This window comes from Erpetoichthys calabaricus, chromosome 8 (genome assembly GCF_900747795.2).
Source record: "Erpetoichthys calabaricus chromosome 8, fErpCal1.3, whole genome shotgun sequence".
Lineage (NCBI taxonomy): Eukaryota > Metazoa > Chordata > Cladistia > Polypteriformes > Polypteridae > Erpetoichthys > Erpetoichthys calabaricus.
This window is the reverse complement of record NC_041401.2, coordinates 152,259,435-152,283,450: the sequence shown is the minus strand read 5'-3', so window position 1 is coordinate 152,283,450 and position 24,016 is coordinate 152,259,435. Positions and strand designations below refer to the sequence as shown.

At 41.1% G+C, this 24,016-nt stretch overlaps 1 protein-coding gene across 3 annotated transcripts in view; it reads right to left on the bottom strand.

Annotated features, from left to right (window-relative positions):
* dnah7 (dynein, axonemal, heavy chain 7) overlaps nucleotides 1-24,016 on the bottom strand; it is a 496,694-nt gene that overhangs the window by 213,890 nt on the left and 258,788 nt on the right. The window contains exon 36 of one of the 3 annotated variants that reach the window (XM_051930474.1): nucleotides 14,032-14,187. The exons of the other annotated variants lie outside the window; for them this stretch is intronic. Within the exon in view, the coding sequence (XP_051786434.1) occupies nucleotides 14,032-14,187 (156 nt within the window). The remainder of the gene's footprint in view (nucleotides 1-14,031; nucleotides 14,188-24,016) is intronic. 3 annotated transcript variants of the gene reach the window in all.

Here is a 24,016-nt window from a genome sequence, read left to right as displayed (position 1 = left end):
AGTACTGGCAAAACCATCCAACATCAGAAATTGATCGAATCCCTTTTAGAAGCCATAACCAAACCATCGAAGCTAGCGATTGTTAAATGATAGCTCACACAGGATCCTGTTAGCAAAGGAAATGAATTAGCTGACCACTTTGCTAAAGAGGCTGCATATAATAACACACCAATTTCTTTATTCCAACAGAGAAATGACCAGGACCCTGATAATCAAATTATTTCTTTACAGAGTGCAGCCACGGATATCGAAAGGAGAAAATGGTCCAAAGAAGGGTCCCTTTCTGATGGAGTCTGGACTCATAAACACACTAACAAACCTTTTCTCCCAAAAGCCTCTTTCCCAGGAATGGCAAAAATCGCCCATGGCCTCAATCACGCAGGAAGAGATGCCATGGTTCGAGATGTTGAAAAACATTGGAAGCTGTAGGTTTCTCTACATATGCAGAGCAATTTTGCAGATGCTGTGCAATATGTCAAAAGTTTAATGTGGGAAAAGGTACCCAGGTAAGTCCCGCCGTTACCCCTAATCCAATGGGTCCGTTTGAACACCTCCAAATGGATTTCATTGAACTAACCCCGTCTAAAGGGTACCGATATTGTCTTGTGATTGTCGATGTGTTCTCCCGATGAATAGAGGCTTTCCCTTCAAAACACAGCGATGCCAAAACAGTAGCTAAAGCACTAATTAAAGAGATTATTCCAAGATGGGGTATCCCTCAAAAGTTACAAACAGATAATGGCACTCATTTTGTGAACTCCGTTATAAATGAATTAACCACCTGGCTCCAAATTAATGTGCACCATTATTGTAAATACCATCCCCAAAGCGGAGGCATCGTAGAACGATGCAATGGCACTTTAAAAGCTAAACTCGCAAAAATTTTGTGAACAAACTAATTTATCATGGCCGGATGCACTACCCTTAGCTTTAATGGAACTAAGGGGACGGACACACCGACAACTGGGACTATCGCCGTTTGAGATTCTGACTGGACGTCCAATGCCCGTTGGCATGGTTGTAGGAAATGTGAATTTGCATACTGTGGACAATGATCTTCTCTCTAGTCTTGCAGGTTTGCGAACCTCGTTGAAGGAAATCCACCAGCAGGTTAATCAAGCCTGGAGGACCAGTCCCCTTTCTAAGGATTTACCAATTCCCTTGGGCACCTGGATCCTGGTTCGAGATACTCGAAGGAAACACTGGCATCAGCCTAGGTGGAGAGGACCATTCCAAATTCTTCTATCCACACCACACGCCGTGAAAGTTGAAGGACTGCCTGCCTGGATTCACGCCTCACATTGCAAGAGATGGCACCCTTGATTGCTGTGCTACTATGCTTTTCTTTTCCCTTGTCTACTGCCCTGGTCACCTTGACTTTCCCGTTAGGAATTACCACGTCAGTGCAGTTTGATTTCTGCTCTATTATCAACTGTGGGAACCAACAACGTTTCCTTAACTTCACCAAAGACGCTATTGAAGGCATACATGAACAGCTTGATCGTACTTCTCTGATGACTTGGCAAAATCGTCTAGCCTTGGACATGTTACTTGCGGAAAAGGGAGGTGTCTGTGCTATGTTTGGTGATGCTTGTTGTACATATATTCCAAATAATACTGCGCCAGATGGATCAATAACTCGTGCATTGGCAGGCCTCACTGCTTTCTCTAAAGAATTTTCCACTAATTCTGGCATTACAAATCCCTGGGATCAGTGGTTTGCATCCTTCTTCGGATCCTGGGGAAAATGGATAAGATCTGTTTTCATTTCTTTGGTTGTGGCATTTTGTCTCCTCCTCCTGGTTGGTTGTTGTATTATCCCTTTGTTTCGCTATATAATATCTAAGTACTTTACCGCCTCTATGGAAAGGGCATATATGCTACATGAGGAGCGCATGTCTCGTATAGCTTCTTCCATTTTCTTCCCCCCTTCCCCTTCATCAACCATTTCAAGATAGAATTATATTGCCCACATCATTTTGTTCAAAAAGGGAGGAGTGTAAAAACATAAAAAGATGTAATTGAACAAAATGTATGTGTGTACAGAAAATAGGACAGAATGATGAAACTTGTTTGTGTTTTGCGTACGTGACAAAAAGCATGTATACTTTCTGGAAGTTTTCTTTTGATAATGTGTGTGACAAGAAAATATACCTTTAGGGTAATGACTTTACAAAATTGGAAAAGTACAATGAGTCAGGACGCTATTTTTATTGCTTACGTGGTCAACGATCAGGAGATTAGAAAGGTATAAAAGAACAAGGACATCTGCGCTCGAGGCAGATGAAGCGCGGTGTCCTAGGACTGTGTTTCTCTGACATTTTACCTTTGTCTGGTATGTATCAATAAAAGGTTTTTACTAATTTTAATTTTCTTCTCTGTCTTCAGTCACAAAAAGTGTCCACAATGGCGAGCACCTGGTGGCCGGGCCTGCACCCATGGGGCTCGGCTGGGCACAGCCCGAAGAGGCAATGTGGGTCCCCCTTCCCATGGGCTCACCACCTATGGGAGGGGCCAAGGAGGTCGGGTGCAGTGTGAGTTGGGTGGTGGCCGAAGGCGGGGACCTTGGCGGTCCGATCCTCGGCTACAGAAGCTGGCTCTTGGGACGTGGAATGTCACCTCTCTGAAGGGGAAGGAGCCTGAGCTAGTGCGCGAAGTTGAGAGGTTCCGGCTAGATATAGTCGGACTCACTTCGACGCACAGCTTGGACTCTGGAACCAATCTCCTTGAGAGGGGCTGGACTCTGTACCACTCTGGAGTTGCCCCCGGTGAGAGGCGCCGAGCGGGTGTGGGTATACTTATTGCCCCCCGACTTGGAGCCTGTACATTGGGGTTTACCCCGGTGGACGAGAGGGTAGCCTCCCTTCGCCTTCGGGTGGGGGGACGGGTCCTAACTGTTGTTTGTGCGTATGCACCGAACAGCAGTTCGGAGTACCCACCCTTTTTGGAGTCCCTGGAGGGGGTGCTAGAGGGCATATCTTCTGGGGACTCCCTCGTTCTGCTGGGAGACTTCAATGCTCACGTGGGCAATGACAGTGAGACCTGGAAGGGCGTGATTGGGAGGAATGGCCCCCCCGATCTGAACTCGAGCGGTGTTTTGTTATTGGACTTCTGTGCTCATCACGGATTGTCCATAACGAACACCATGTTCAAGCATAGGGGTGTTCATATGTGCACTTGGCACCAGGACACCCTAGGCCTCAGTTCGATGATCGACTTTGTGGTCGTGTCGTCGGACTTGCGGCCACATGTCTTGGACACTCAGGTGAAGAGAGGGGCGGAGCTGTCAACTGATCACCACCTGGCGGTGAGTGGGCTTCGATGGTGGGGGAGGATGCCGGTCAGGCGTGGTAGGCCCAAACGTGTTGTGAGGGTCTGCTGGGAATGTCTGGCAGAGCCCCCTGTCAGAAGTAGCTTCAACTCCCACCTCCGGCAGAACTTCGGCCACATCCCGAGGGAGGTGGGGGACATTGAGTCCGAATGGGCCATGTTCCGTGCCTCTATTGTTGAGGCAGCTGACCGGAGCTGTGGCCGTAAGGTGGTCGGTGCCTGTCGTGGTGGCAATCCCCGAACCCGTTGGTGGACACCGGCGGTGAAGGATGCCGTCAAGCTGAAGAAGGAGTCCTACCGATCCCTTTTGTCCTGTTGGACCCTGGAGGCAGCTGATAGGTACCGGCAGGCCAAGCGGAATGCGGCTTTGGTGGTTGCTGAGGCAAAAACTCGGGCGTGGGAGGAGTTTGGGGAGGCCATGGAGAACGACTTTCGGACGGCTTCGAGGAGATTCTGGTCCACCATCCGGCGTCTCAGGAAGGGGAAGCAGTGCAGTGTCAACACTGTATATGGTGGGGATGGTGCGCTGCTGACCTCGACTCGGGACGTTGTGGGTCGGTGGGGGGAGTACTTCGAAGACCTCCTCAATCCCATTAGCATGCCTTCCAATGAGGAAGCAGAGCCTGGGGACTCAGAGGTGGGCTCCCCCATCTCTGGGACTGAGGTCACCGAGGTGGTCAAAAAACTCCTTGGTGGCAGGGCCCCGGGGGTGGATGAGATACCCCCGGAGTTCCTCAAGGCTCTGGATGTTGTAGGACTGTCTTGGCTGACACGCCTCTGCAACATCGCATGGACATCAGGGACAGTGCCTCTGGATTGGCAGACCGGGGTGGTGGTCCCCCTCTTTAAGAAGGGGGATCGGAGGGTGTGTTCCAACTACAGAGGGATCACACTCCTCAGCCTCCCTGGAAAAGTCTATTCGGGGGTCCTGGAGAGGAGGGTCCGTTGGATAGTCGAGCCTCGGATTCAGGAGGAACAGTGTGGTTTTCGTCCTGGTCGCGGAACAGTGGACCAGCTCTATACCCTTAGCAGGGTCCTGGAGGGTGCATGGGAGTTTGCCCAACCAGTCTACATGTGTTTTGTGGACTTGGAAAAGGCATTCGACCGTGTCCCTCGGGGAATCCTGTGGGGGGTACTCCGGGAGTATGGGGTACCGGACCCCCTGATAAGGGCTATTCGGTCCCTGTACGATCGTTGCCAGAGCCTGGTCCGCATTGCCTGCAGTAAGTCGAACCCGTTTCCAGTGAGAGTTGGACTCCGCCAGGGCTGCCCTTTGTCACCGATTCTGTTCATAACTTTTATGGACAGAATTTCTAGGCGCAGCCAGGGCGTTGAGGGGGTCCGGTTTGGTGGGCTCAGGATTGGGTCACTGCTTTTTGCAGATGATGTTGTCCTGTTTGCTTCATCAGGCCGTGATCTTCAGCTCTCTCTGGATCGGTTCGCAGCCGAGTGTGAAGCGGCTGGGATGAGAATCAGCACCTCCAAATCCGAGACCATGGTCCTCAGCCGGAAAAGGGTGGAGTGCCCTCTCAGGGTTGGTAGCGAGATCCTGCCCCAAGTGGAGGAGTTCAAGTATCTCGGGGTCTTGATCACGAGTGAGGGAAGAATGGAGCGTGAGATCGACAGGCGGATCGGTGCGGCGTCCACAGTAATGCGGGCGTTGCATCGGTCTGTCGTGGTGAAAAAGGAGCTAAGCCGCAAGGCGAAGCTCTCAATTTACCAGTCGATCTATGTTCCTACCCTCACCTATGGTCATGAGCTATGGGTAGTGACTGAAAGAACGAGATCGCGAATACAAGCGGCTGAAATGAGTTTCCTCCGCAGGGTGTCTGGGCTCTCCCTTAAAGATAGGGTGAGAAGCTCAGTCATCCGGGAGGGGCTCAGAGTAGAGCCGCTGCTCCTCCACATCGAGAAGAGTCAGATGAGGTGGCTTGGGCATCTGATCAGGATGCCTCCTGGACGCCTCCCTGGGGAGGTGTTCCAGGCACGTCTAACCGGGAGGAGGCCCCGAGGAAGACCCAGGACACGTTGGAGGGACTATGTCTCTCGGCTGGCCTGGGAACGCCTTGGGATTCTCCTGGAAGAGCTAGAAGAAGTGGCCGAGGATAGGGAACTCTGGGCATCTCTGCTCAAGCTGCTGCCCCCGCGACCCGACCTCGGATAAGTGGGAGACAATGGATGGATGGATGGATGGCCTCATGCTTTTCGAAGGTTTATACTCCTCACTACTAAGTGTAGTGTTTGAGACTTCACATACCTAGGCCCTAGTAAAGAATGCTTTAGTTTACTCAAAGCAGCCATTCAAAAGCTTTTGCCTTGCAAAAGAAGTCTTTGAATTCTATGGCAAACACTAGGTAATCTATGTCCTCATACTGAGAGATAATGGAAAATCTTCTTATGGAACAAACAAATATGCAGGCTCATTTTGCTGATTGTATGTTGATTGAAATTTTCAGTATCATACTAGAATTAATATCAGATTACAAAGAGGTACTGTACATGGTAATGAAATTAGAGACTCACACTGTTAAATTGCAGCATTTAAATTGAAGCTGGTAGACCAGGAGGAGATGGACACCAAAAAAAAGTATAAATTTAAGATTTTCCTTTTCCATTCAGAGCCTGAGATGATTTCCTGAATCGTTCCTCCCCCACACTATGCGACTCTTCAATTTCACCCAGGGGAGTAAACGTTAACATTATACAAAGTTACTGTCTGTTATACCTGCATTTTTATCACTCTTTAATTTAATAGTTTTTTATCAGTATGCTGCTGCTGGATTATGTGAATTTCACCTTGGGGATTAATAAAGTATCTATCTATCTATTAAAAGTGCTCACAGAATTTTCTTGAAAGATACAGGCTCAGTGAAGTACAGTCCAGTTTTTAAGATATGCCAACAGAAAGTGTGTGCTGGATGAGGCTCAAAGGACACTGGAGTTTGTCCCCGACTACAGAAAAGGCAAGCCATGAATCCAGTTATCAAAAGATGACAGAGTCGTGACCATTCTTGTTTTTCCCGGCATTCCTTAAGCTTAGCCTGGCAGTCTCACACCATTTATTTGATTCTGCAGAAGATGTATTTCTGGTGGTTGATGCATTTGACAATATGGGATAATTCTCATTTATTTGTTGTTCAAAATAGATATTTATGAGTCACTGCTCATTAGTTAAAAATGTGGGGAGGTTAACCTCACCAGGAGGAATCTGATGAAAAGATTAATTGCCAAGGTGGGTCACTTCTGTTATTTATCAGTAGAGTTAGGACACTAAATTTGGGAACCTGTTTTTCCAATCTTCTACCAGATGCTCAATGTAATTACTTACTTAAAAGAAAACTTATTTTTTCAATCTTTTTTTACTCCCGCTATGTTGGGTTAATCCTCTTTAATAAAATCCCTTTGTGCGTCCAGGTGTCCGTGTGTGTGTCTTCTGGTGAAGTGCGCATGCGCGGGGCACGATGCGATGCGTGATATTACTGTCAGAGAAAGTTAGAGGCGTTTTACGGAATTACAAACCAGTATTACTGCAAGAGGAAATTAAAGGTACACAATACAGTGACGCATATTACAGCCACATACAAGCCAGTATTACTGTCAGAGGAGATTAAAGGCATATTACCGACGCGCACGCCTGTATTACCGCCAGAGAAAATTAAAGGTATATTACGGACGTACAAGCCAGCGGACATACAAGACAGTATTACTGTCACAGAAAATTAAAGACACACAATACACGGTGGCAGCCCACGAAGAACGGTCAGCTCAGCAAGTAAACATCAACAAAAGAAAGGCTGAAAGAAAGAAAAATACGACCAACAAAAAGAATGAGGTCAAAGTCCCTCGCCATTTAATATAGACTGTTCCTACTAATGTTTATGCACTACTGTTCTAGCGCCTGTTATTCTAACGGGCTAAATGACTAGTAATAATATAATATAATAATAATATGACTCCATATTCTCTGACTCAGCTTTGCTGAGTGAGATCCTCTGAAAAAACGGCCACAACAAAGGACAACGCTCCTAAAAGAAACACCAAGGAAATGTGCTGGAGTGCAAAATAGCCTGAGGGCATGAGAACAATGTCCAAGAATGCTAGTGTCCTACTAGCCAATGGTCAGTCACTGGAGAACAAGCTGGACAAAATACAAGCAAGAGTGACATGACCAGATCATGTGATTCAGCCTGCACTCTGGTTGCCATATGGACAGAGCCAAAGAATCTGGCAAATTGTAAGATGGAGGTGTGTGTCTCATGGCCATCAACAACAACTGGTGCGACAGCAGGTATGTAATGGTCTTACCACATCACTGCTTGTCTGATCTGTAGCTCCTCACAATTAAATGCAGACCATTTTATCTTTCTGGGGAGTTTGCTATGGTCATTGTAATGGTCTTAGATATTCCAACTCAAGTACACATAGACACTGCCCAGATGGAAGCATATGAGATTCTCAATCACCATCAGAATGAAAACCTGGAAGCTGCCCTCATTTTGGCTGGCAATTTCATCAATGCTAGTCTCAAAAAGGTAATACTGAACTTTTATCAGCACATTAGATATTCTACCAGTAGGGACAGGGAACTTGAACATTGCTATACTCCATATATAGACAACTGTAAGGCTTCCATTTGGCAAATCTGACCATGCTGACATGTTTCTTATGTCCAGATACAAACAAAAGTTAAAACAAGAAGCTCCAGTCATGAGTGAGTTTGCATATTGGACAGACCAATCAGAAGACATTCTCCAGAACACACTGAGTGTTGCTGACTAAGAAATGTTCAGACACAGTTCTAATGATGTCATCCAAAGTCATCATCAGACTTACCCAAACCAGAAACCTTGCATGTTTAAAACCATTTGCAATGCACTAAATGTTCACATCACTGCAAATAACTCAGGGATCGTGTCTAGGAATATGGATAGATTACAAAGCCATCTCGCACAAACAACATGAGAGTCAGTAAAGCTGCTAAGTGATGATATAGACAGAAAGTGAAAGGGCAGTTTGAACAATCCAATTCTAGGTGAATGTGGCATGATTTGTGGTCAATAACGAATTATAAAGCAACTACTCTTAGCATAGTGAGTGAAGACACCCCTCTGGTAGACGTGCTTAATAATTTCAATGTGTGCTTTGATGTGAATGTCACTAACACCAGCCAGAGGTCCAACAACTCTGTGGCATTAGAACTTCTCATTGAGGAAATGGAACTTATTTTGTTGGAACATAATGTAAGAAGAGCTTTCAGAAAAGTGAACACCAGGAAGGAAGCGGTTCTGGACGGCATTCCATGATGTGTTTTCAACAGCTGTGCTGATCAGCTTGAACCAGTGTTCACAGTCATATTTAACGCCACCTTAACCCAGTCTGTTCTATCAACATGCTTTAAAAGATCCACCATTGTCCCTCTACCTAAGAAATGACATCCAACCCACCTGAATGACTATTGCCCAGTTGCACTAACGTTTAGAGCAGGGGTGTCGAACTCCAGGCCTGGAGGGCCACAGTGGCTGCAGGTTTTCACTCTAGCAGTTTTCCTAATCAGTGACCAGTTTTTACTGCTAATTAACTCCTTTTCCCTTCATTTTAATAGCCTTGTTTTTAAGGATTCAGTCCTCTGAATTGATTCTTTTCTTCATTAAATGACAGCCAAACAGAAAAGAGACGTGAAACGAGCCAACAGATCACCAGCTAAACTGGGATTTCAAACTCCAATCAATTTCACTCCAACCAATCTCTTAATGAGAAGCCAATTCTTTCTGTTAATTAAGTCCGTTATTTAATTCCATGGCTTGTTGCTGCTCTCATTCTGCCACAGAAGACATTTCCAAAACTGTTGTCTTTTCTGTTTTTTCTAAGAACGCCTGTCAAAATATTTTGGTGACCTGAGAGATCAACCTTACTGAGACTGTGTCTCATTATTGTTTGGCTGCTCATTAAGGAAAAAGAAACAACAAAAGGGGCCTGAGTCAAGTTAATTAAAACTAAAGCAAAAGAAGTTAATTAGCAGCAAAAACTGGTCACTACTGAAGAAGATGGTTAGAATGAAAACCTGCAGCCCTCCAGGACCGGAGTTCAACACCTGTGGTGTAGAGTAATGAAAGCCAAAAATCATATATGCTCTTCTCTATCAAAAGTACTGGATCCATTACAATGTGTATGTCACTTCAGTAGATCCACAAAGGATGTCATCACATTACCTATCATTCAAAGATTCTACATTTACTAGAAATAATCAGAAGCTGCTACAGTAGATATGAGCTCCTTGCTGCTGCACAAGAGTAGAATTGTTTAAAGGATGCAACAAAACCTCCCAAGGTCAGATTAAAAAAAAAACAGACAGACAGTCTTTTTGAATGGCCATGATTTTAGTTTTTAAATTTCAAAATCTGGGTGGATGGGTCGCCTGCTATGGAAGCTATATAGCTCAGAGACTTGAAAAAAAGGGCGTGAGTGAATGATGTTAAATCCTTTTACTGCATCAGGAAGCATTGATTTGAGCCTGTTATTTGAGGGACTGATTTTTATGTTGCCATGTAGTATTTTCTCTTTTCTGAAGTCAAGTTGTGACCATTGAAATCACTGAAGTTAAAAGAAAAAAACTGCTTTCTTTTTACTATTAAACTCCTATAAAGTTCAATAAAAGGTGAGGGTGAATTATTTTAAAACTCAAGTCAAAAGCATCTCAAGCAATATATACTTGTAAAGAGAGATTCAGTTAGATACGATAAACTTTAGGACATATCACTTTGACTGCATGCTTTTTCCAACTAAATATGTATTAACTCAAACAACAGCAAAAGATAGCACTTTTCTAAACAAATAAGATGAGTCAGGCACTGTATTTTCAAGAAGAAAAGTTGTGAAGACATATTCATAGAATACCGACACAGATTTTGAACACATGTGCCCAAATATCCCAACAGTAATGAGAACAAGGTAAGGCTATTGGCCTTAATGAAAGGAATAGTTTGCCGGACACTTTTCCTTCCTCTGATTTTTGCTAAATTGAGCAATGCCCCTTTAAACTTGTTGATGCATTCCTAATTTTCAAATGTTCTGGATAAGATAAATCTGGTGATACTTTACACTTTATAAATCTGCTGAAACTGATAATTTAGTAATTTTTTATGAAGAGACTATATAACATTTGATTACTTTTGTCTGGAAGATCAAGATCAATAAAAGTAATTTTTTGTGTGCCTGCCAAATCTCTTTGGGGACCACCAGTGGGAGCTACTGGGGTAGGACTGCCACGATTTCCACACAACCCAGAAATGCTTTGGATGACCTGGATGGGAGACCAGAAGCTCTTCACTTGAATTGAGTCTGAGCTGAGAGGCAGTGGGCAACACTTAGCGGTGGAGAGAAGGAGATTATTTATGTACACTTGGGGCTTATTACTAGAGAGGGGATTGTGAAGAAGTGCCTGGAGAGAATAAAAAGCCTTTATTTTATCCTAATAACGTGTGCTATAGTACTTCACATATATCCTTACACAGCAATATACAGAAAACATTTAGACTTCGGTACATATGGCCAATGTATACCCTTGAGGGTATGCCAGCAAACTGATCTTAGTGGCTGCTTTAGGCATGCAAAGCAGAGTTAACAACCCCAAACAGATCAGTAACATGAACCATCTATAAGATAGATGGAGCAGTTACAGCAATTATTACAAAAGATAGGTTTGACAGAAAGCATAAAAAATGTAGTATCACACTGTATTTGCAATACTTGGAAATATGGCCAAACTAATTCAAAATAAATTTTGCTTCTTGTCCTGTCACATCTGTCCAAAAACTGCACTGGACTAGCCTTGAAAAACTAAGGCTAGTGATATGGACCTAATAATATCCCAGGGTATGCTTTTGAATCATCCCAGCTTCATGATCTGCCTCTACTCTCTCAAGTGACACATCCGACAAGGCCAGAAGCAGATCTGACCTAAATCCAGAAGCTAAACCAGCGCTCAGCTTTATATAAGGCCTCACATTGGAAAAAGATTTAAAAACAAAAAACAGAAAAAAGAATACCAAACCTAAAAACTGCTCACAGACATTCAAATGTAATTTGTTCTGTCTACTGGGTTTACATGGTAAAATAATTTGAGTATGCAGTTATATGCATTATGTTAATTCATTTATCCACTTACAGTATGATTCTAGCCCCCTTATTCTAACATATGGTAATGGGAGCAGGAGGTTGTCGCAGCACCATAGGACACAAGGCCACAACCTGTCCTGCCCAGGGTTCAAGTCCTTTGCGGCAAAGAGTTTATACAAGTGTCATTAATGTATAATCTTACTAGTAAGCCCACAATTCGCTAGCGAATCGGAAAACCAAGAATGGCAATCAGTTTCTGTTCTGTCCAATATCTGGATGGATGACATATCATGGAGGGTGGGTGCGTCTGGGGACATGTCATCTAACTACATAAGCATTTCTGTAGTAAAGTGGTCTCGTTTTGTGGAGACATGATTCTGTTGCCTTTGCTGACACTGACTGCTGGCAGAGTTTTGCACAGCAAGTTCAGTTTACAGGTTGTGGTGTTCGTGTGCCAGCCACTGAGTGTGGGAAGCCGCTGGGTTTGTGTCTGTGACCGTTATGTGATCTATATTACTGGCACAGTGGATTAGAGCAAGTGTGGCTCACAGGTTGTGTTGTTTGGGCGCCACGTACTGACTCTGGGAAGCCGCTGCGTTTGACTCTGGGGCGGGCGCCACGGCGCATTACATTGTGTTATTTGGGTGCCACCTACTGACTCTGGGAAGCCGCCGCAGTTTGGGAAGTCACTGCGTTTGACTCTGGGGCGGGCGCCACAGAGTTTTGGAATGCCGCTGCATTTGACTCTGGACTCTGGGGCGGGCGCCAAACTGAATGACCGTTATGTAATCTACATTACTGGCACAGTGGATTAGAGCAATTCTAGTTTACAGGTGGCGGGCTCGTTGCAGTGCGGCAGTGCGCGTGACATCCGGTTTACAACTTTCTCGTTTATGTGTTTTCTGTGCAGTGCGGCAGTGCGCTGCGCCTCGATGCGCCCTGCGTCCATATCCGGTTTACAACCTTCAGTTAGTAATATGGATAGTTGGCTTCTCCTAGGAAACTGTGGGTTTCCTCCCATAGTCCAAAGACATGCAGGTTAGGTGCATTGGCGATTCTAAATTGTCCCTAGTGCGTGCTTGGTGTGTGGGTTTGTGCATATATGTGCCCTGCGGTGGACTGGCGCCCTGCCTGGGGTTTGTTTCCTGTCTTGTGCCCTGTTTTGGCTGGGATTGGCTCCAGCAGACCCCTGTGACCCTGTAGTTAGGATATAGCGGGTTGGATAATGGATGGATGGATAGTTGGTTTCTGCATTATGTTAAGCACTTCTTTCTCTATGATTCAGCAAGTTTAGGAAGTGGATATTTGAATAGTTGCTGTTATTAATTCAGTGAGGTACTGTACATATTTAGTCCAGTATATTTGTATTTAGATAAATGTTTTAATATCACATTGTCTTTCTTTTAGTTTTCCTGAATCAAAATGGATTAAAATATATCCATTAAATCAATTAACTATATCAATTAATTATTAATCATCTATAGTTCTATTAATTGATGTTTGCAGCAATACCAGATAGTGTGTATTCTGCCATGAGTCCATATCTTACTTTATTTCTGTTGATGGATATTTATTTGTTTTTAATATCTATGGTTTCATGGAAAAAAAATGATACTCTCATTACATACTTTACCAGTGGTTATTTAGAACATCCACACCTATGTATTTCTGCTCATGACTTTTACAGTTTTATTGAATTCAAATGAACTCATTAACCATCTGAGCAATTATTATTATTTTTCCTAAGTTGGTCATTTAAACCACCCAGAGTGGGTAATGAACAAAAGACATTTTTATGATGGCTGATTTTAGAATATTTAATGTGTGAGCTGAAATGGATGAAGCCAGACAATGTGGATCAATAATGGGATTTAACCGAGGAGTAAATTATTTGTTCATCTCTGTGACTTATTATTCGGACTCCCTAATCCTTCTGTAGTGGTCCTAGAAATTATTCTGTTTTTTTTAGTACTACAGCAGATAAAATGCTCTTTAGTGACACCATCAGATTTAGCAACAAAATGAATCCAATGATGCACCTCGGGACCTGACACCTTACAGTATCTTTCATTTGCTCTCTCATGGCTAGGCTTATATCAGCAATACCTTTTCTATATTTGAATATGCTGGATTTAGGTGCATTTGTAAAGTATATTTTACATGGCAGTATGGCTCATAAGATATAAACAATAAAATATAGCAAGATTTATTTTTTTCAAACTCTTTGCATTTTAAAATGAAAGAAAAAACAAATACATTTCTATGACCAATCAATAATAAACATTATGTCTGCCTCAAGCTAGATACAGCTGGGAAAAATAATGTGAGAATTTTGCAGCATTGTAAATCAGTTTTAAATAGGATACACACGGGACATTTCCTTCTGCTTCTTATTTATTTTTTGGAGCACTACAAAACCTCACTGCTTGTGCTGGTTTTACAGTGCCTGCTAAATATATCATTTTTACTATCACAGCACTAGACTTACTTACAGTAGCTGTTATTATTTGAAATATACCATATTAGATTTTCTCTTTAAAAGTTTTTGTCTGAAAATCAAAAAATGTAAGAAATAAAATAAAATACCGTTTTCTTGCCTAGTGGAGGACCAAAAACCCCTTTTCTTCGCTTATCTAGCTTCGACATAATGATGTTCTGTGTCTGAGCAGCTGTGGTCTGGGCAGAGAAGTTAATGAGGAGAGGGTTGTAGACATCCTTGTCAAGGTGGTTTAGCAAAAAATCCTGGAATGAAAGCAAATACATATTAATTTCCTCATTGCAACAACGGAAACTGAAGGTGGCAAAGCACTAACAACTGGAAGTTATATGATCTCCCTTTAAAGGCTCAGCATGAGTATATGTTGAGTCATAAAAAAATGCACATTCAGTATTTGCAGTATTTAAAAATGGTCATGAAAAGAAAGCTGCTCATCAGTTTTGTGTAGGAAAGTAATTGTTTTGTACCCATTAGAATAAAGAATATGCTTTACAGAGTGTGACAGTTGTAATAAGGCGCTATATAGCACCTGACCCGGCACAGACTGACGCAGAGGCACGTGCTAAAATCACACAGGCTTTTATTTTCTCTTCAGCCGTGGGGCACGTCTTCCCCGTGTCCTACAGGCCCAACACAGTCCCAAAGCACTTTATACAGAGCACAAACAATCCTTCCTCTGGCACCACCACTCCTCCCAGGCAACCTCGTCCTCTTCCTCCTGATTCTGGCTGTCGAGGGGTGGAAGCTGACCCCTTTTATAGCCCACCCGGAAGAGCTCCAGGTGCTTGATCACCTGTTGCTAATTGCACTTCTGGGCGGGGCTGTAGAGATGTCCAGGCTGGCTCTGGGATCCATGCAGCAACTCCTGGCGGCTACCCCAGATCCCCACAGGGTTGTGGTGGACTCCATCTCCCATGGAGCCCTGCGGGAAACTGAGGCACCCACGTCACCCAGAGAGGCTGCCACCAAGCGACCCGGGGGGGGGGGGGTACTGAGGAGCCCATGTCTGCTCCCCCAGAACATATGCAACAGGGGTGTCCCGGGCATGGGCCCCAGCCGCCCGTTACACAGTATAACCAAAAGAAATAGTCTGCAATAAGATTTATAACCACCCTAATAAAGAGGTTGACTAAATGGGTAACATTTTTTAACTATAAAAAACAATAAGGTCAGAGCAAAAGGTGCCTCTGGCACAAAGAGCATATCTTTACTGAGCACAGGCTTCCCAGACTCCTTGGAGCCACTTATCCCTAATGACATAGCAACTCACTTTTTCCCTCATCAGTCACTTCAGTGATCAAAACTGAGCCGTTACATTTTAAGTTATTGATCATAAAGATTACAACTGACACACACCTGCATACTCCGGCATACAGGAACCTAAAATGAATCCAGTAATTGTGCAGGAGCAGACATTCAAAAGACACAAGGAAACATACTTTACAAAGACAACAAGTTGGTTGTTATCAAATTTTACTTGTATGCTTCAGAAATTAAATATCCTACCAATTTATTTAATTTTTTATTTTCTGCACCTGGGCTAAGTGAAGTCTATTCTAGCAGTCTGAATAAGTCTGAGAACTTGCACTGTCATTATCTAATTTTATTTGAACACCATTTTCTGTATTTTTATATTAAAATGTGTTTAGTGTTGTGGAGGAGACCCTGGAGAGGTGGAGATATGCTCTGGAGAGGAGAGGAATGAAGGTCAGTAGGAACAAGACAGAATACATGTGTGTAAATGAGAGGGAGGTCAGTGGAATGGCGAGGATGCAGGGAGTAGAGTTGGCGAAGGTGGATGAGTTTAAATACTTGGGATCAACAATACAGAGTAACGGGGAGTGTGGAAGAGAAGTGAAAAAGAGAGTGCAGGCAGGGTGGAATGGGTGGAGAAGAGTGTCAGGAGTAATTTGTGACAGACGCGTATCAGCAAGAGTGAAAGGTAAGGTCTAAAGGACGGTAGTGTGACCAGCTATGATATATGGGTTGGAGACGGTGGCACTGACCAGAATGCAGGAGACAGAGCTGGAGGTGGCAGAGTTAAGGATGCTAAGATTTACATTTATTGTGACAAGGATGGAAAGGATTAGAAATGAGTACATTAGAGGGTCAGCTCAAGTTGGATAGTTTGGAGACAAAGTCAGAGAGGCGAGATTGCGTTAGTTTGGTCATGTACAGAGGAGAGATGCTGGGTATATTGGGAGAAGGATGCTAAGGATAGAGCTGCCAGGGAAGAGGAAAAGAGGAAGGCCTAAGAGAAGGTTTATGGATGTGGTGAGAGAGGACATGCAGGTGATGGGTGTAACAGAACAAGATGCAGAGGACAGGAAGATATGGAAGAAGATGATCCGCTGTGGCAACCCCTAACGGGAGCAGCTGAAAGAAGAAGATTGTTATACAACATTGTGTCACAACAGATTTATAATAATTTGGCTTTCTTGACATTAATTAACAGAAAAAACATTTTTGAAATCAAAGTGAAAACAGAGCTTTGCAAAATGATTTACGTCAAACACAAAAAATTATTCCCTCCAAGTCAGTATTTAGGAGAGGCACCTTTGGCAGCCATGACAGCCTTGAGTCTGTGTTCACAGGTCTCTTTCTATCAAGGTGCAGGTTTCTTACAGACTGCATCAGGAGAGGCATCCCCACAGCATGATGCAATGGTGGAGGTGGTGGCCTCTCCCTGAAAATAAAATATTTATTTTCCGTAATTTAACATTCCTGTATTTAGGGTTTCACACACGTAATGTTTTGGATGCTGTTGTTGCAACTTAAAAAAAGCTCTTGCCTGAAGAAACATTACTTTTTTAAGGCTATGTTCACACTGCATTAAATGGGGCTCTGTTATGACTTTCCCAATCTGATTTTATTTTTGACTGCTCAAATTAATTTCTGCAATTTTTCCAAATCTGAAACAAGTACAGACATCTATCCTGAATGTTTCCAGTATATGAAAACTGAATGAAACAATTTTGACAGACTAAATGACAGACGCTGGTTGTTGTGTTACTTCATGTTGTTTCAAATTTGTAATCTCATTGCAGCAAGGAACAGATACAGAAAATGAAACCTGGAGCTTGTTGGGGGAGGATTTGGGTACAAAACAGTCGTTACAGTACATGCTCTGAAAAGGTTTGTTTCTTTGTTGGTTTTTTTTTTGCCACTAATACTTTTCTAAAAATGTCACATCTGTGTCACATTTGAGTGAAAAAATGGATTTGAGCTACTGTGTGAATGTAGCTTGCACAAAAGGATTAAGAATGGTGCAATTGCTATCAACAATACGGTGCCATTCATGAAAAGGAAGAACATCCTGAAATGATGAAAATTATCCCACAAATTAAGTACACCAAATCAGAACACTTTAAACTGGAATCATAACTAATAATCAAAAAAAAATTGACGCAAAACAACCTTCAATACAGAGAACACAAACCGGTACTAATGCGACTTTGGAAAATCATCAACAATTTAATACATTTAACACTTTTTTTTTGTTGTTGGTCCCTAAAAAAACTCTACTGGTGTGTTTTACAGTATTAAAAACTGCTTGCCTCTCCACTGAAATTAGAAAGTATTAAATGTATTTTAAAAGACCAAATTATGTTAAACCAGTGCTGTGCTATAGTGTTAACAAAACATCGTGAGAGCCCAGTGTTTTTATTTATCACTTTCTATTAAAGTACTGCATATCGTTATTTGTACCTAGGCTTTCAGTTTCTTATTAATGAGCTGAAATGTATAGAGGTAGGTAGGAATGACACAGAGAAAAAGCCTTATCTGTTGGGTTTATTTTGATGCTCGATTAACTGGACGTACAGTAATGTGTTCCATTTATAACACTCTTAGCAGTTTATCAATTCTGTCTTCCACTGATGATTAAAGCATAGAGATACCTGTATACACTCTGCAACAATTTGACAATGGTTTGTTGTGTCAATTGCTTGCTTTGAGCAGCACTTAGATATTTTCTTTATCTTAGCATGATGTAATACTTCTTTGTCTACTAGCCAACTTCAGCAAATTTCAAGTATTATCATGAGTACCTATTTATTGCCTGTAATTTTACGTGACACAATACACTAGATTCTGTTTTGATCAGCCTAAAATGCACCAAATATTGTTTTCTGTTTCCAAAAATTAAATATATACTTTTGTGGAGTTTTGATGAGGAAGCTCTTTGGGTTTGCTGGCCACCCCTACTTCGTGAGACTGTGGGTGCATCTGCTACACCCTTGTCACCACCAAGCTTCAAGGTGGGGATGGTGTGTTGTTGACAGTTTACAGTATTCTAACATGGCAATTAGTCTGATAGTCAAAAAGCTAAATTTTCTAGTCTCATCAGACCATAGAACCTTCTTCTAACTTTAGTCAGAGTCTCTCTTGTTCCTTCTATTTTGTTTTTTTTTTTTTTAGTGGTGGCTTTCTTTGTCTCCCATAAAGATGTAACTGGTGAAACACCTAGGAAACAGTTGTCTTCACAGTCTCTTCAATCTCATCAGCTGTAGGTTGTAAATCCTTTAGAGTTATTACTGGTCATTTGGTTGCCTCTCTCACTACTCTTCTAGCATGATCACTCCGTTTTTGTAGACGTCCTGCTCTAGGCAGATGTACAGCCGTGCCAAATGCTTTGCATTTCTTAATGATTGATTTACGTCCATTCCAGTGGATATTCAGTGACTTGGATATTTTCTTGTCTTCATACCCTGACTTGTGTTTTTCCATTGCCTTTTTACGGAGTTCCATGGAGTCTTCATTGTGTAGGTTAGGTCACAACACAAGTTGGACCTTCCACATACAGGTGCATTTAGACTACAATCAACTCAAACCCCTTGACTACAGACTCTCTATTGTAACTAATTATGGGACCTCTAAAACAATTGGCTACGCTAGTGATGATTTAGGTATAATATCATAGAAATAGAGTGAATAATTACTGTATATGATCAAATATTTTGTGGTTCATATTTGTAATTAATTTAGACTAATTTGCAGAGATCTGGTTTCACTTTGACATTAAACAGTCTTTTTCTGTTGATCAATGTCAAAAAAGCCAAATTAAACCAACTGTGACTGAATGTTGTACAGGGTAAATACTTTTTATAGGCACTGCATTTTCTTACCCACATCACTATTTTCAGTCAGTGCTCTTGTGGCTGCAAACATCCTGTTCATAGCAGCAGCTCCTGTTGCTAGCCATGTGTTTCTGATGTTGCTACATGTGATTTCATGAAGCGTTCACTTTAAAAGATTGTGGTGCCTGCCTCTTAATGTCCAAAATTGGGATTAAAATTGTTATTTTAAACAATTTTTTTCAGGAAAGGATCTTTAGAATAGGATTTACTGAGAATTATTTTAAGAACAGTCCTTTCAATTCATCTCTGCTTCATTCATATTGAAAGCCATCTTTGATATATTTCTCACTGTGGCCACTTACGGTATTACATTAATTATGACTTCACCCATTCAGGGATTGTTCCTGCTTTGCAATAAATGATGTTGGAATAAATGTGTTTGAAATTTGATGGATGGATGATTACCACTTTATAAATGTATTTATCGTTTTGTGCTTCACCTGACTTGACAATAGCTTGAATGAGCATGCATGTACTGGTATAAGATATAACAAGCACCATTTTGTACATGAGTGTGTTGTTTGCTTTCAGTCATTATCTGAATATTATAGATAAAAAGGCTGTGCTCTGCTTACTTGCACAAAGAACTTAGCTTTTAAAAGATCACAGGTTTTTGACAAAGCAATCCTCTTGGTTGTTAAATTTATTTTTTTCATTTTTTTCCCGCTGCTTTTCAGAAAATTAACACTTTGTGACTTTGGACTGGGAAAGGAAAATGTATTTACTATTAGTTTGTTTAGCAAAGTTCAACACATCTATCACTCATTATTATTAAATAAATGATTAATCCACAGAAAATTTAAATCAATTAATGCATGGTCATCTCACGTGTGGGACTGATGTTCTGTACAGGTAAGCTCCTGCTTTGTGTTTGATGATGCCAGGACAGACACATCCCTATTTTTCTCTGGTTTAATTTATACCATTTTTGTCATGTCTGAATGTGCATTTCTTGATGTTATTGCTATTCTGTTTAGTATTTTGTTTAGTATGATCAGCATCATTTTGTCTTATTCACTTCTTGACTGTGGTTACATTGTATATCATTGACTCACCTCTTAAGATCTTGCATCAAGGTTTTCGATTTACAACAAAAGAGTTAACTATAAAAATAAGTGAATTTAGTACCATAATTATGAAAGTTAGCATTAGGACTTGTAACATTTGACTGTAATTTTGGTTTTGTGCTTTGGTTGAGAGAATTGTCACTGACGGTTCTCTGGTTTTGACTTTGGCTAACTCTCTGGCCACAGCTCTGTTTACTTCTGTTACCTTATTCCATCTCCTGTTTTTTTATTGCTCAGAAGAAAAAAACGTATATAATAAAACCTCTAAGCACCTTCTTCTCGACAGTAATGGACAGTATGAATTCAGAAAAACTGATGTTTCTGGGAAAACAGAGAAGAGCGTAACAACGTAACAATAAGCTGCATGGCAATAACTCGTGGGAAATTTGGAAATTAAAGTTAAAGCTGTCTCACTTCCAGTTAAGACTACAAAATGACATCAAAAATTCAGAATCAATGTCTCCATGATGGGACAGTTAACTTTGTGAGCTGGAATGTTAAAGGCCTGAATCACGAATTAAAGAGAAAGAAAGTATTCTCTCACCTAACAAGTCTAAACGTTAAAACAGTATTTTTACAGGAGACTCACTTGTTAAGCAAAGAGACTGCACTGGCCAAATGTTCCATTCCAGCTTTACAAAGAAAACTAGAGGTGTGGGAACTCTTATACATAGAACAGTCTCATTTGTAGCATCAGATGTATTATCTGATCCTGAAGGGAGATATGTGATTGTCATGGGCAACTTATTTAACTGTAATGTGATTTTGATAAATGTTTATACACCCAATATCAATGAAAGGGAATTCATGCAAAATGTATTTGCATCTATTCCCAATGTGAACACTCATAAAATTATAATGGCTGGGGACTTTATTTGTGTTTTAAATCCACTCTTAGGTAGGTCTCCTGTCACAGGGGGGGAATGACATCTAACACTGCAAAGACAGTTACACAGTTTTTAACTGACCACAACTTATCAGACATCTGGAGGTTTCTAAACCCAAACTCAAGAACATATTCCTTCTACTCACCAGTGCATCATTGCTACTCAAGAATTGATTAATTCTTTATAGATAATAATGTCTTGCCTGCAATTAAATCTTGCATGTACGACGCTATTGTTATTTCTGACCATGCCCCTCTGATCTTGGAGCTGAAATCATTATGCCCCACATACTCATCTCGCAGATGCATCTTAACCCACTTCTATTAGCAGATGAGAACTGTATAGAATTTATATCAAAAGAAATCAGTTTCTTCCTAGAGACAAATACATCCTCAGAGGCCTCTGCAAGAAACTCTAAAGGCCTTCTTAAGAGGACAGATTATCTCATATCTTTCCCACAGAAATAAATTAGAAACCAAGAAGGTATCAGAGTTAACCAATGAAATTACTAGAATAGATCAAGAACATGCCAGGTGTCCAAGCGAGGCTGTTCATAGGAAAAGACAGGCTTTGCATTCAGAGCTCAACCTCTTAACATCCAAAGAAACTGAACAACTCATTTTTAAATCAAGACATCATTACTATAAACATGGAGAGAAAGCTAATAAGCTCTTAGCTCAACAAATTCAGAAGCAAGAAGTTCGCAATACAATCCCAGCAATCGCCAACACGAACAGAGATAAAATCATTGACCATAAAAAAATATAATGCACACATTTAGAGACTATTATAAATCCTTATATTCTACTGAGTTCAAAGAAGACAACACACAATCTAATGCATTTCTGGATACATTACAGATACCACAAATAAATACTTTTATTGCAGAGGAATTAGATAAACCTCTGGTGCTATCAGAATTACTAGATGCTATAAAGTCACTTCAGAGTGGGAAAGCAGCAGGCCCTGATGGCTACCCTGTCAAATTTTATAAGAAATTCTCCACTCAGCTAGCTCCTCTCTTATTAGCAACATTTACAGAAGCTAGAGACAATCAAATTCTACCTCAAACTTTTTGCCAAGCATTAATCACCGTCTTTTCTAAACAAAACAAGGACTTATTACAATGTGCATCATACAGACCAAATTCACTTCTGAATAATGATGTTAGATACTCTCCAAAGTCCTAGCTAGAAGGATGGAGAAAGTGCTGCCTTCGGTAATATCACAAGATCAAACTGGATTTATTAAAGGCAGACACTTAACTTCCAATCTCCAATGGCTGTTTAATGTAATATATTCACCTGCACAGTCAAACACCCTGGAGATATTATTATCGTTGGAATGCAGAAAAAGCATTTGATATGATTGAATGGAACTACCTTTTCACTACATTAGAGAAATTTGGGTTTGGCCCGAATATTTGTGCATGGATCAAACTACTGTATACCAATCCAGAAGCTTCAGTTTATATTAACAACATTTGCTCAGACTACTTTAAAGTACAACATGGTACAAGACAAGGATGCCCCTTGTCACCACTGCTATTTGCAATCGCCATTGAACCACTGGCAGTTCACTGTCGAATGCTTATCAGATAAAGGGGATTATGCAGATGATATGGTTTTGTATATATCAGACCCACAAAATACTGTGCCTACAGTCTTAACAGCACTTACAGAATTTCAAAAGATCTCTGGTCTCAGAATTAATTTGAATAAAAGTGTGCTCTTTCCAGTGAATTCTCAGCATACAATTTTAGATTGGACACCAAATTTTTAAGTGCCTTTCAGACAGCCTTCGTGTCACAATCCCTCCTAATCCACTAACAGCTGTGTTTGGTGTTCTTCCAGATGGGCTTAAAGTAGAGAAGGACAAACAAACCTGTGATTGTCTTCACTACACTATTGGCACGCAGACTTATTTTGCTAAACTGGAAGAATCCTAACTCTCCTCTTTTAAGTCAGTGGATAACTGATGTTTTATATTATTTTGAAATTGGAAAAAATCAAATTCTCACTTAGAGGATCTGTGCAGACTTTTTCAAAACCTGGCAGGATCTAATCAATAATATTTTAGAATAAGCTCTTAAAGCACTGAGAAAGTAGATTCTCTCCCCATTTCTTTTTCTTCTCCATTTATCTGTATCCACCTATTAAACACATCAATATATTTATTTTTACTATTTTAAGTTTTATTCTGTTGGCCATGCTCTCTTTCTCAGGGGGTGGGGGGTTGATTTGTTTTTAATCCTATTTTATTTGTAAAAATTGATCTATTTGTATGGATTGATTACAATAAACTCAATAAGATTTATTAAACAAAATAATAAAAAAAGACACCAAAGACACAGGGAAATCATACAGTTTCCACAATTACAATATCCATCATAACCTGTTATTAATCTATATTTTAAATACCCTAATTGTCTTCATAGCAGAGTATATTAAGGCATTTCAACACATTAAAGAATAACTTATTCCCAGTATTTTCTGTGGCACTAAAGCTAGGGCCCATGTTATTCATTGGATGTGTTTGTACTTTCGCTTTTGAAAATAACTTTCTATTTTGGAAGAAAAAAATAAAAACAAAACAGATAATAATGCTGTGATTACAAACATTTACAGTGATCAGATGCTGCGTTCATGTACTATCAGACAATTCAAAGAAAACAAAGCTATCCAAATTCTCCAAGTAGTGATATGTTCAGGGGTAAACCAAACGAATAAAAGACCATAAGAAAAGTAGAATTGATGTAAAAAAAAAAGTGACACACTAAATCAATCCACCAAAGCCTAAACACTATGCCCAAAATCAAAGAAGCAAAGTGAAAGGTGTTAAAATGAAATTCTTATAGAAAGTTTGTTGTAGCTTCCTCTTGGTTTACGGGAAAGACGTAAGTAATTAAGAATATGATATAATACCCAAGGTTAGGAATGCATGCCACCATCTTAAATAGGCAGGACGCTATGATGCAACAAA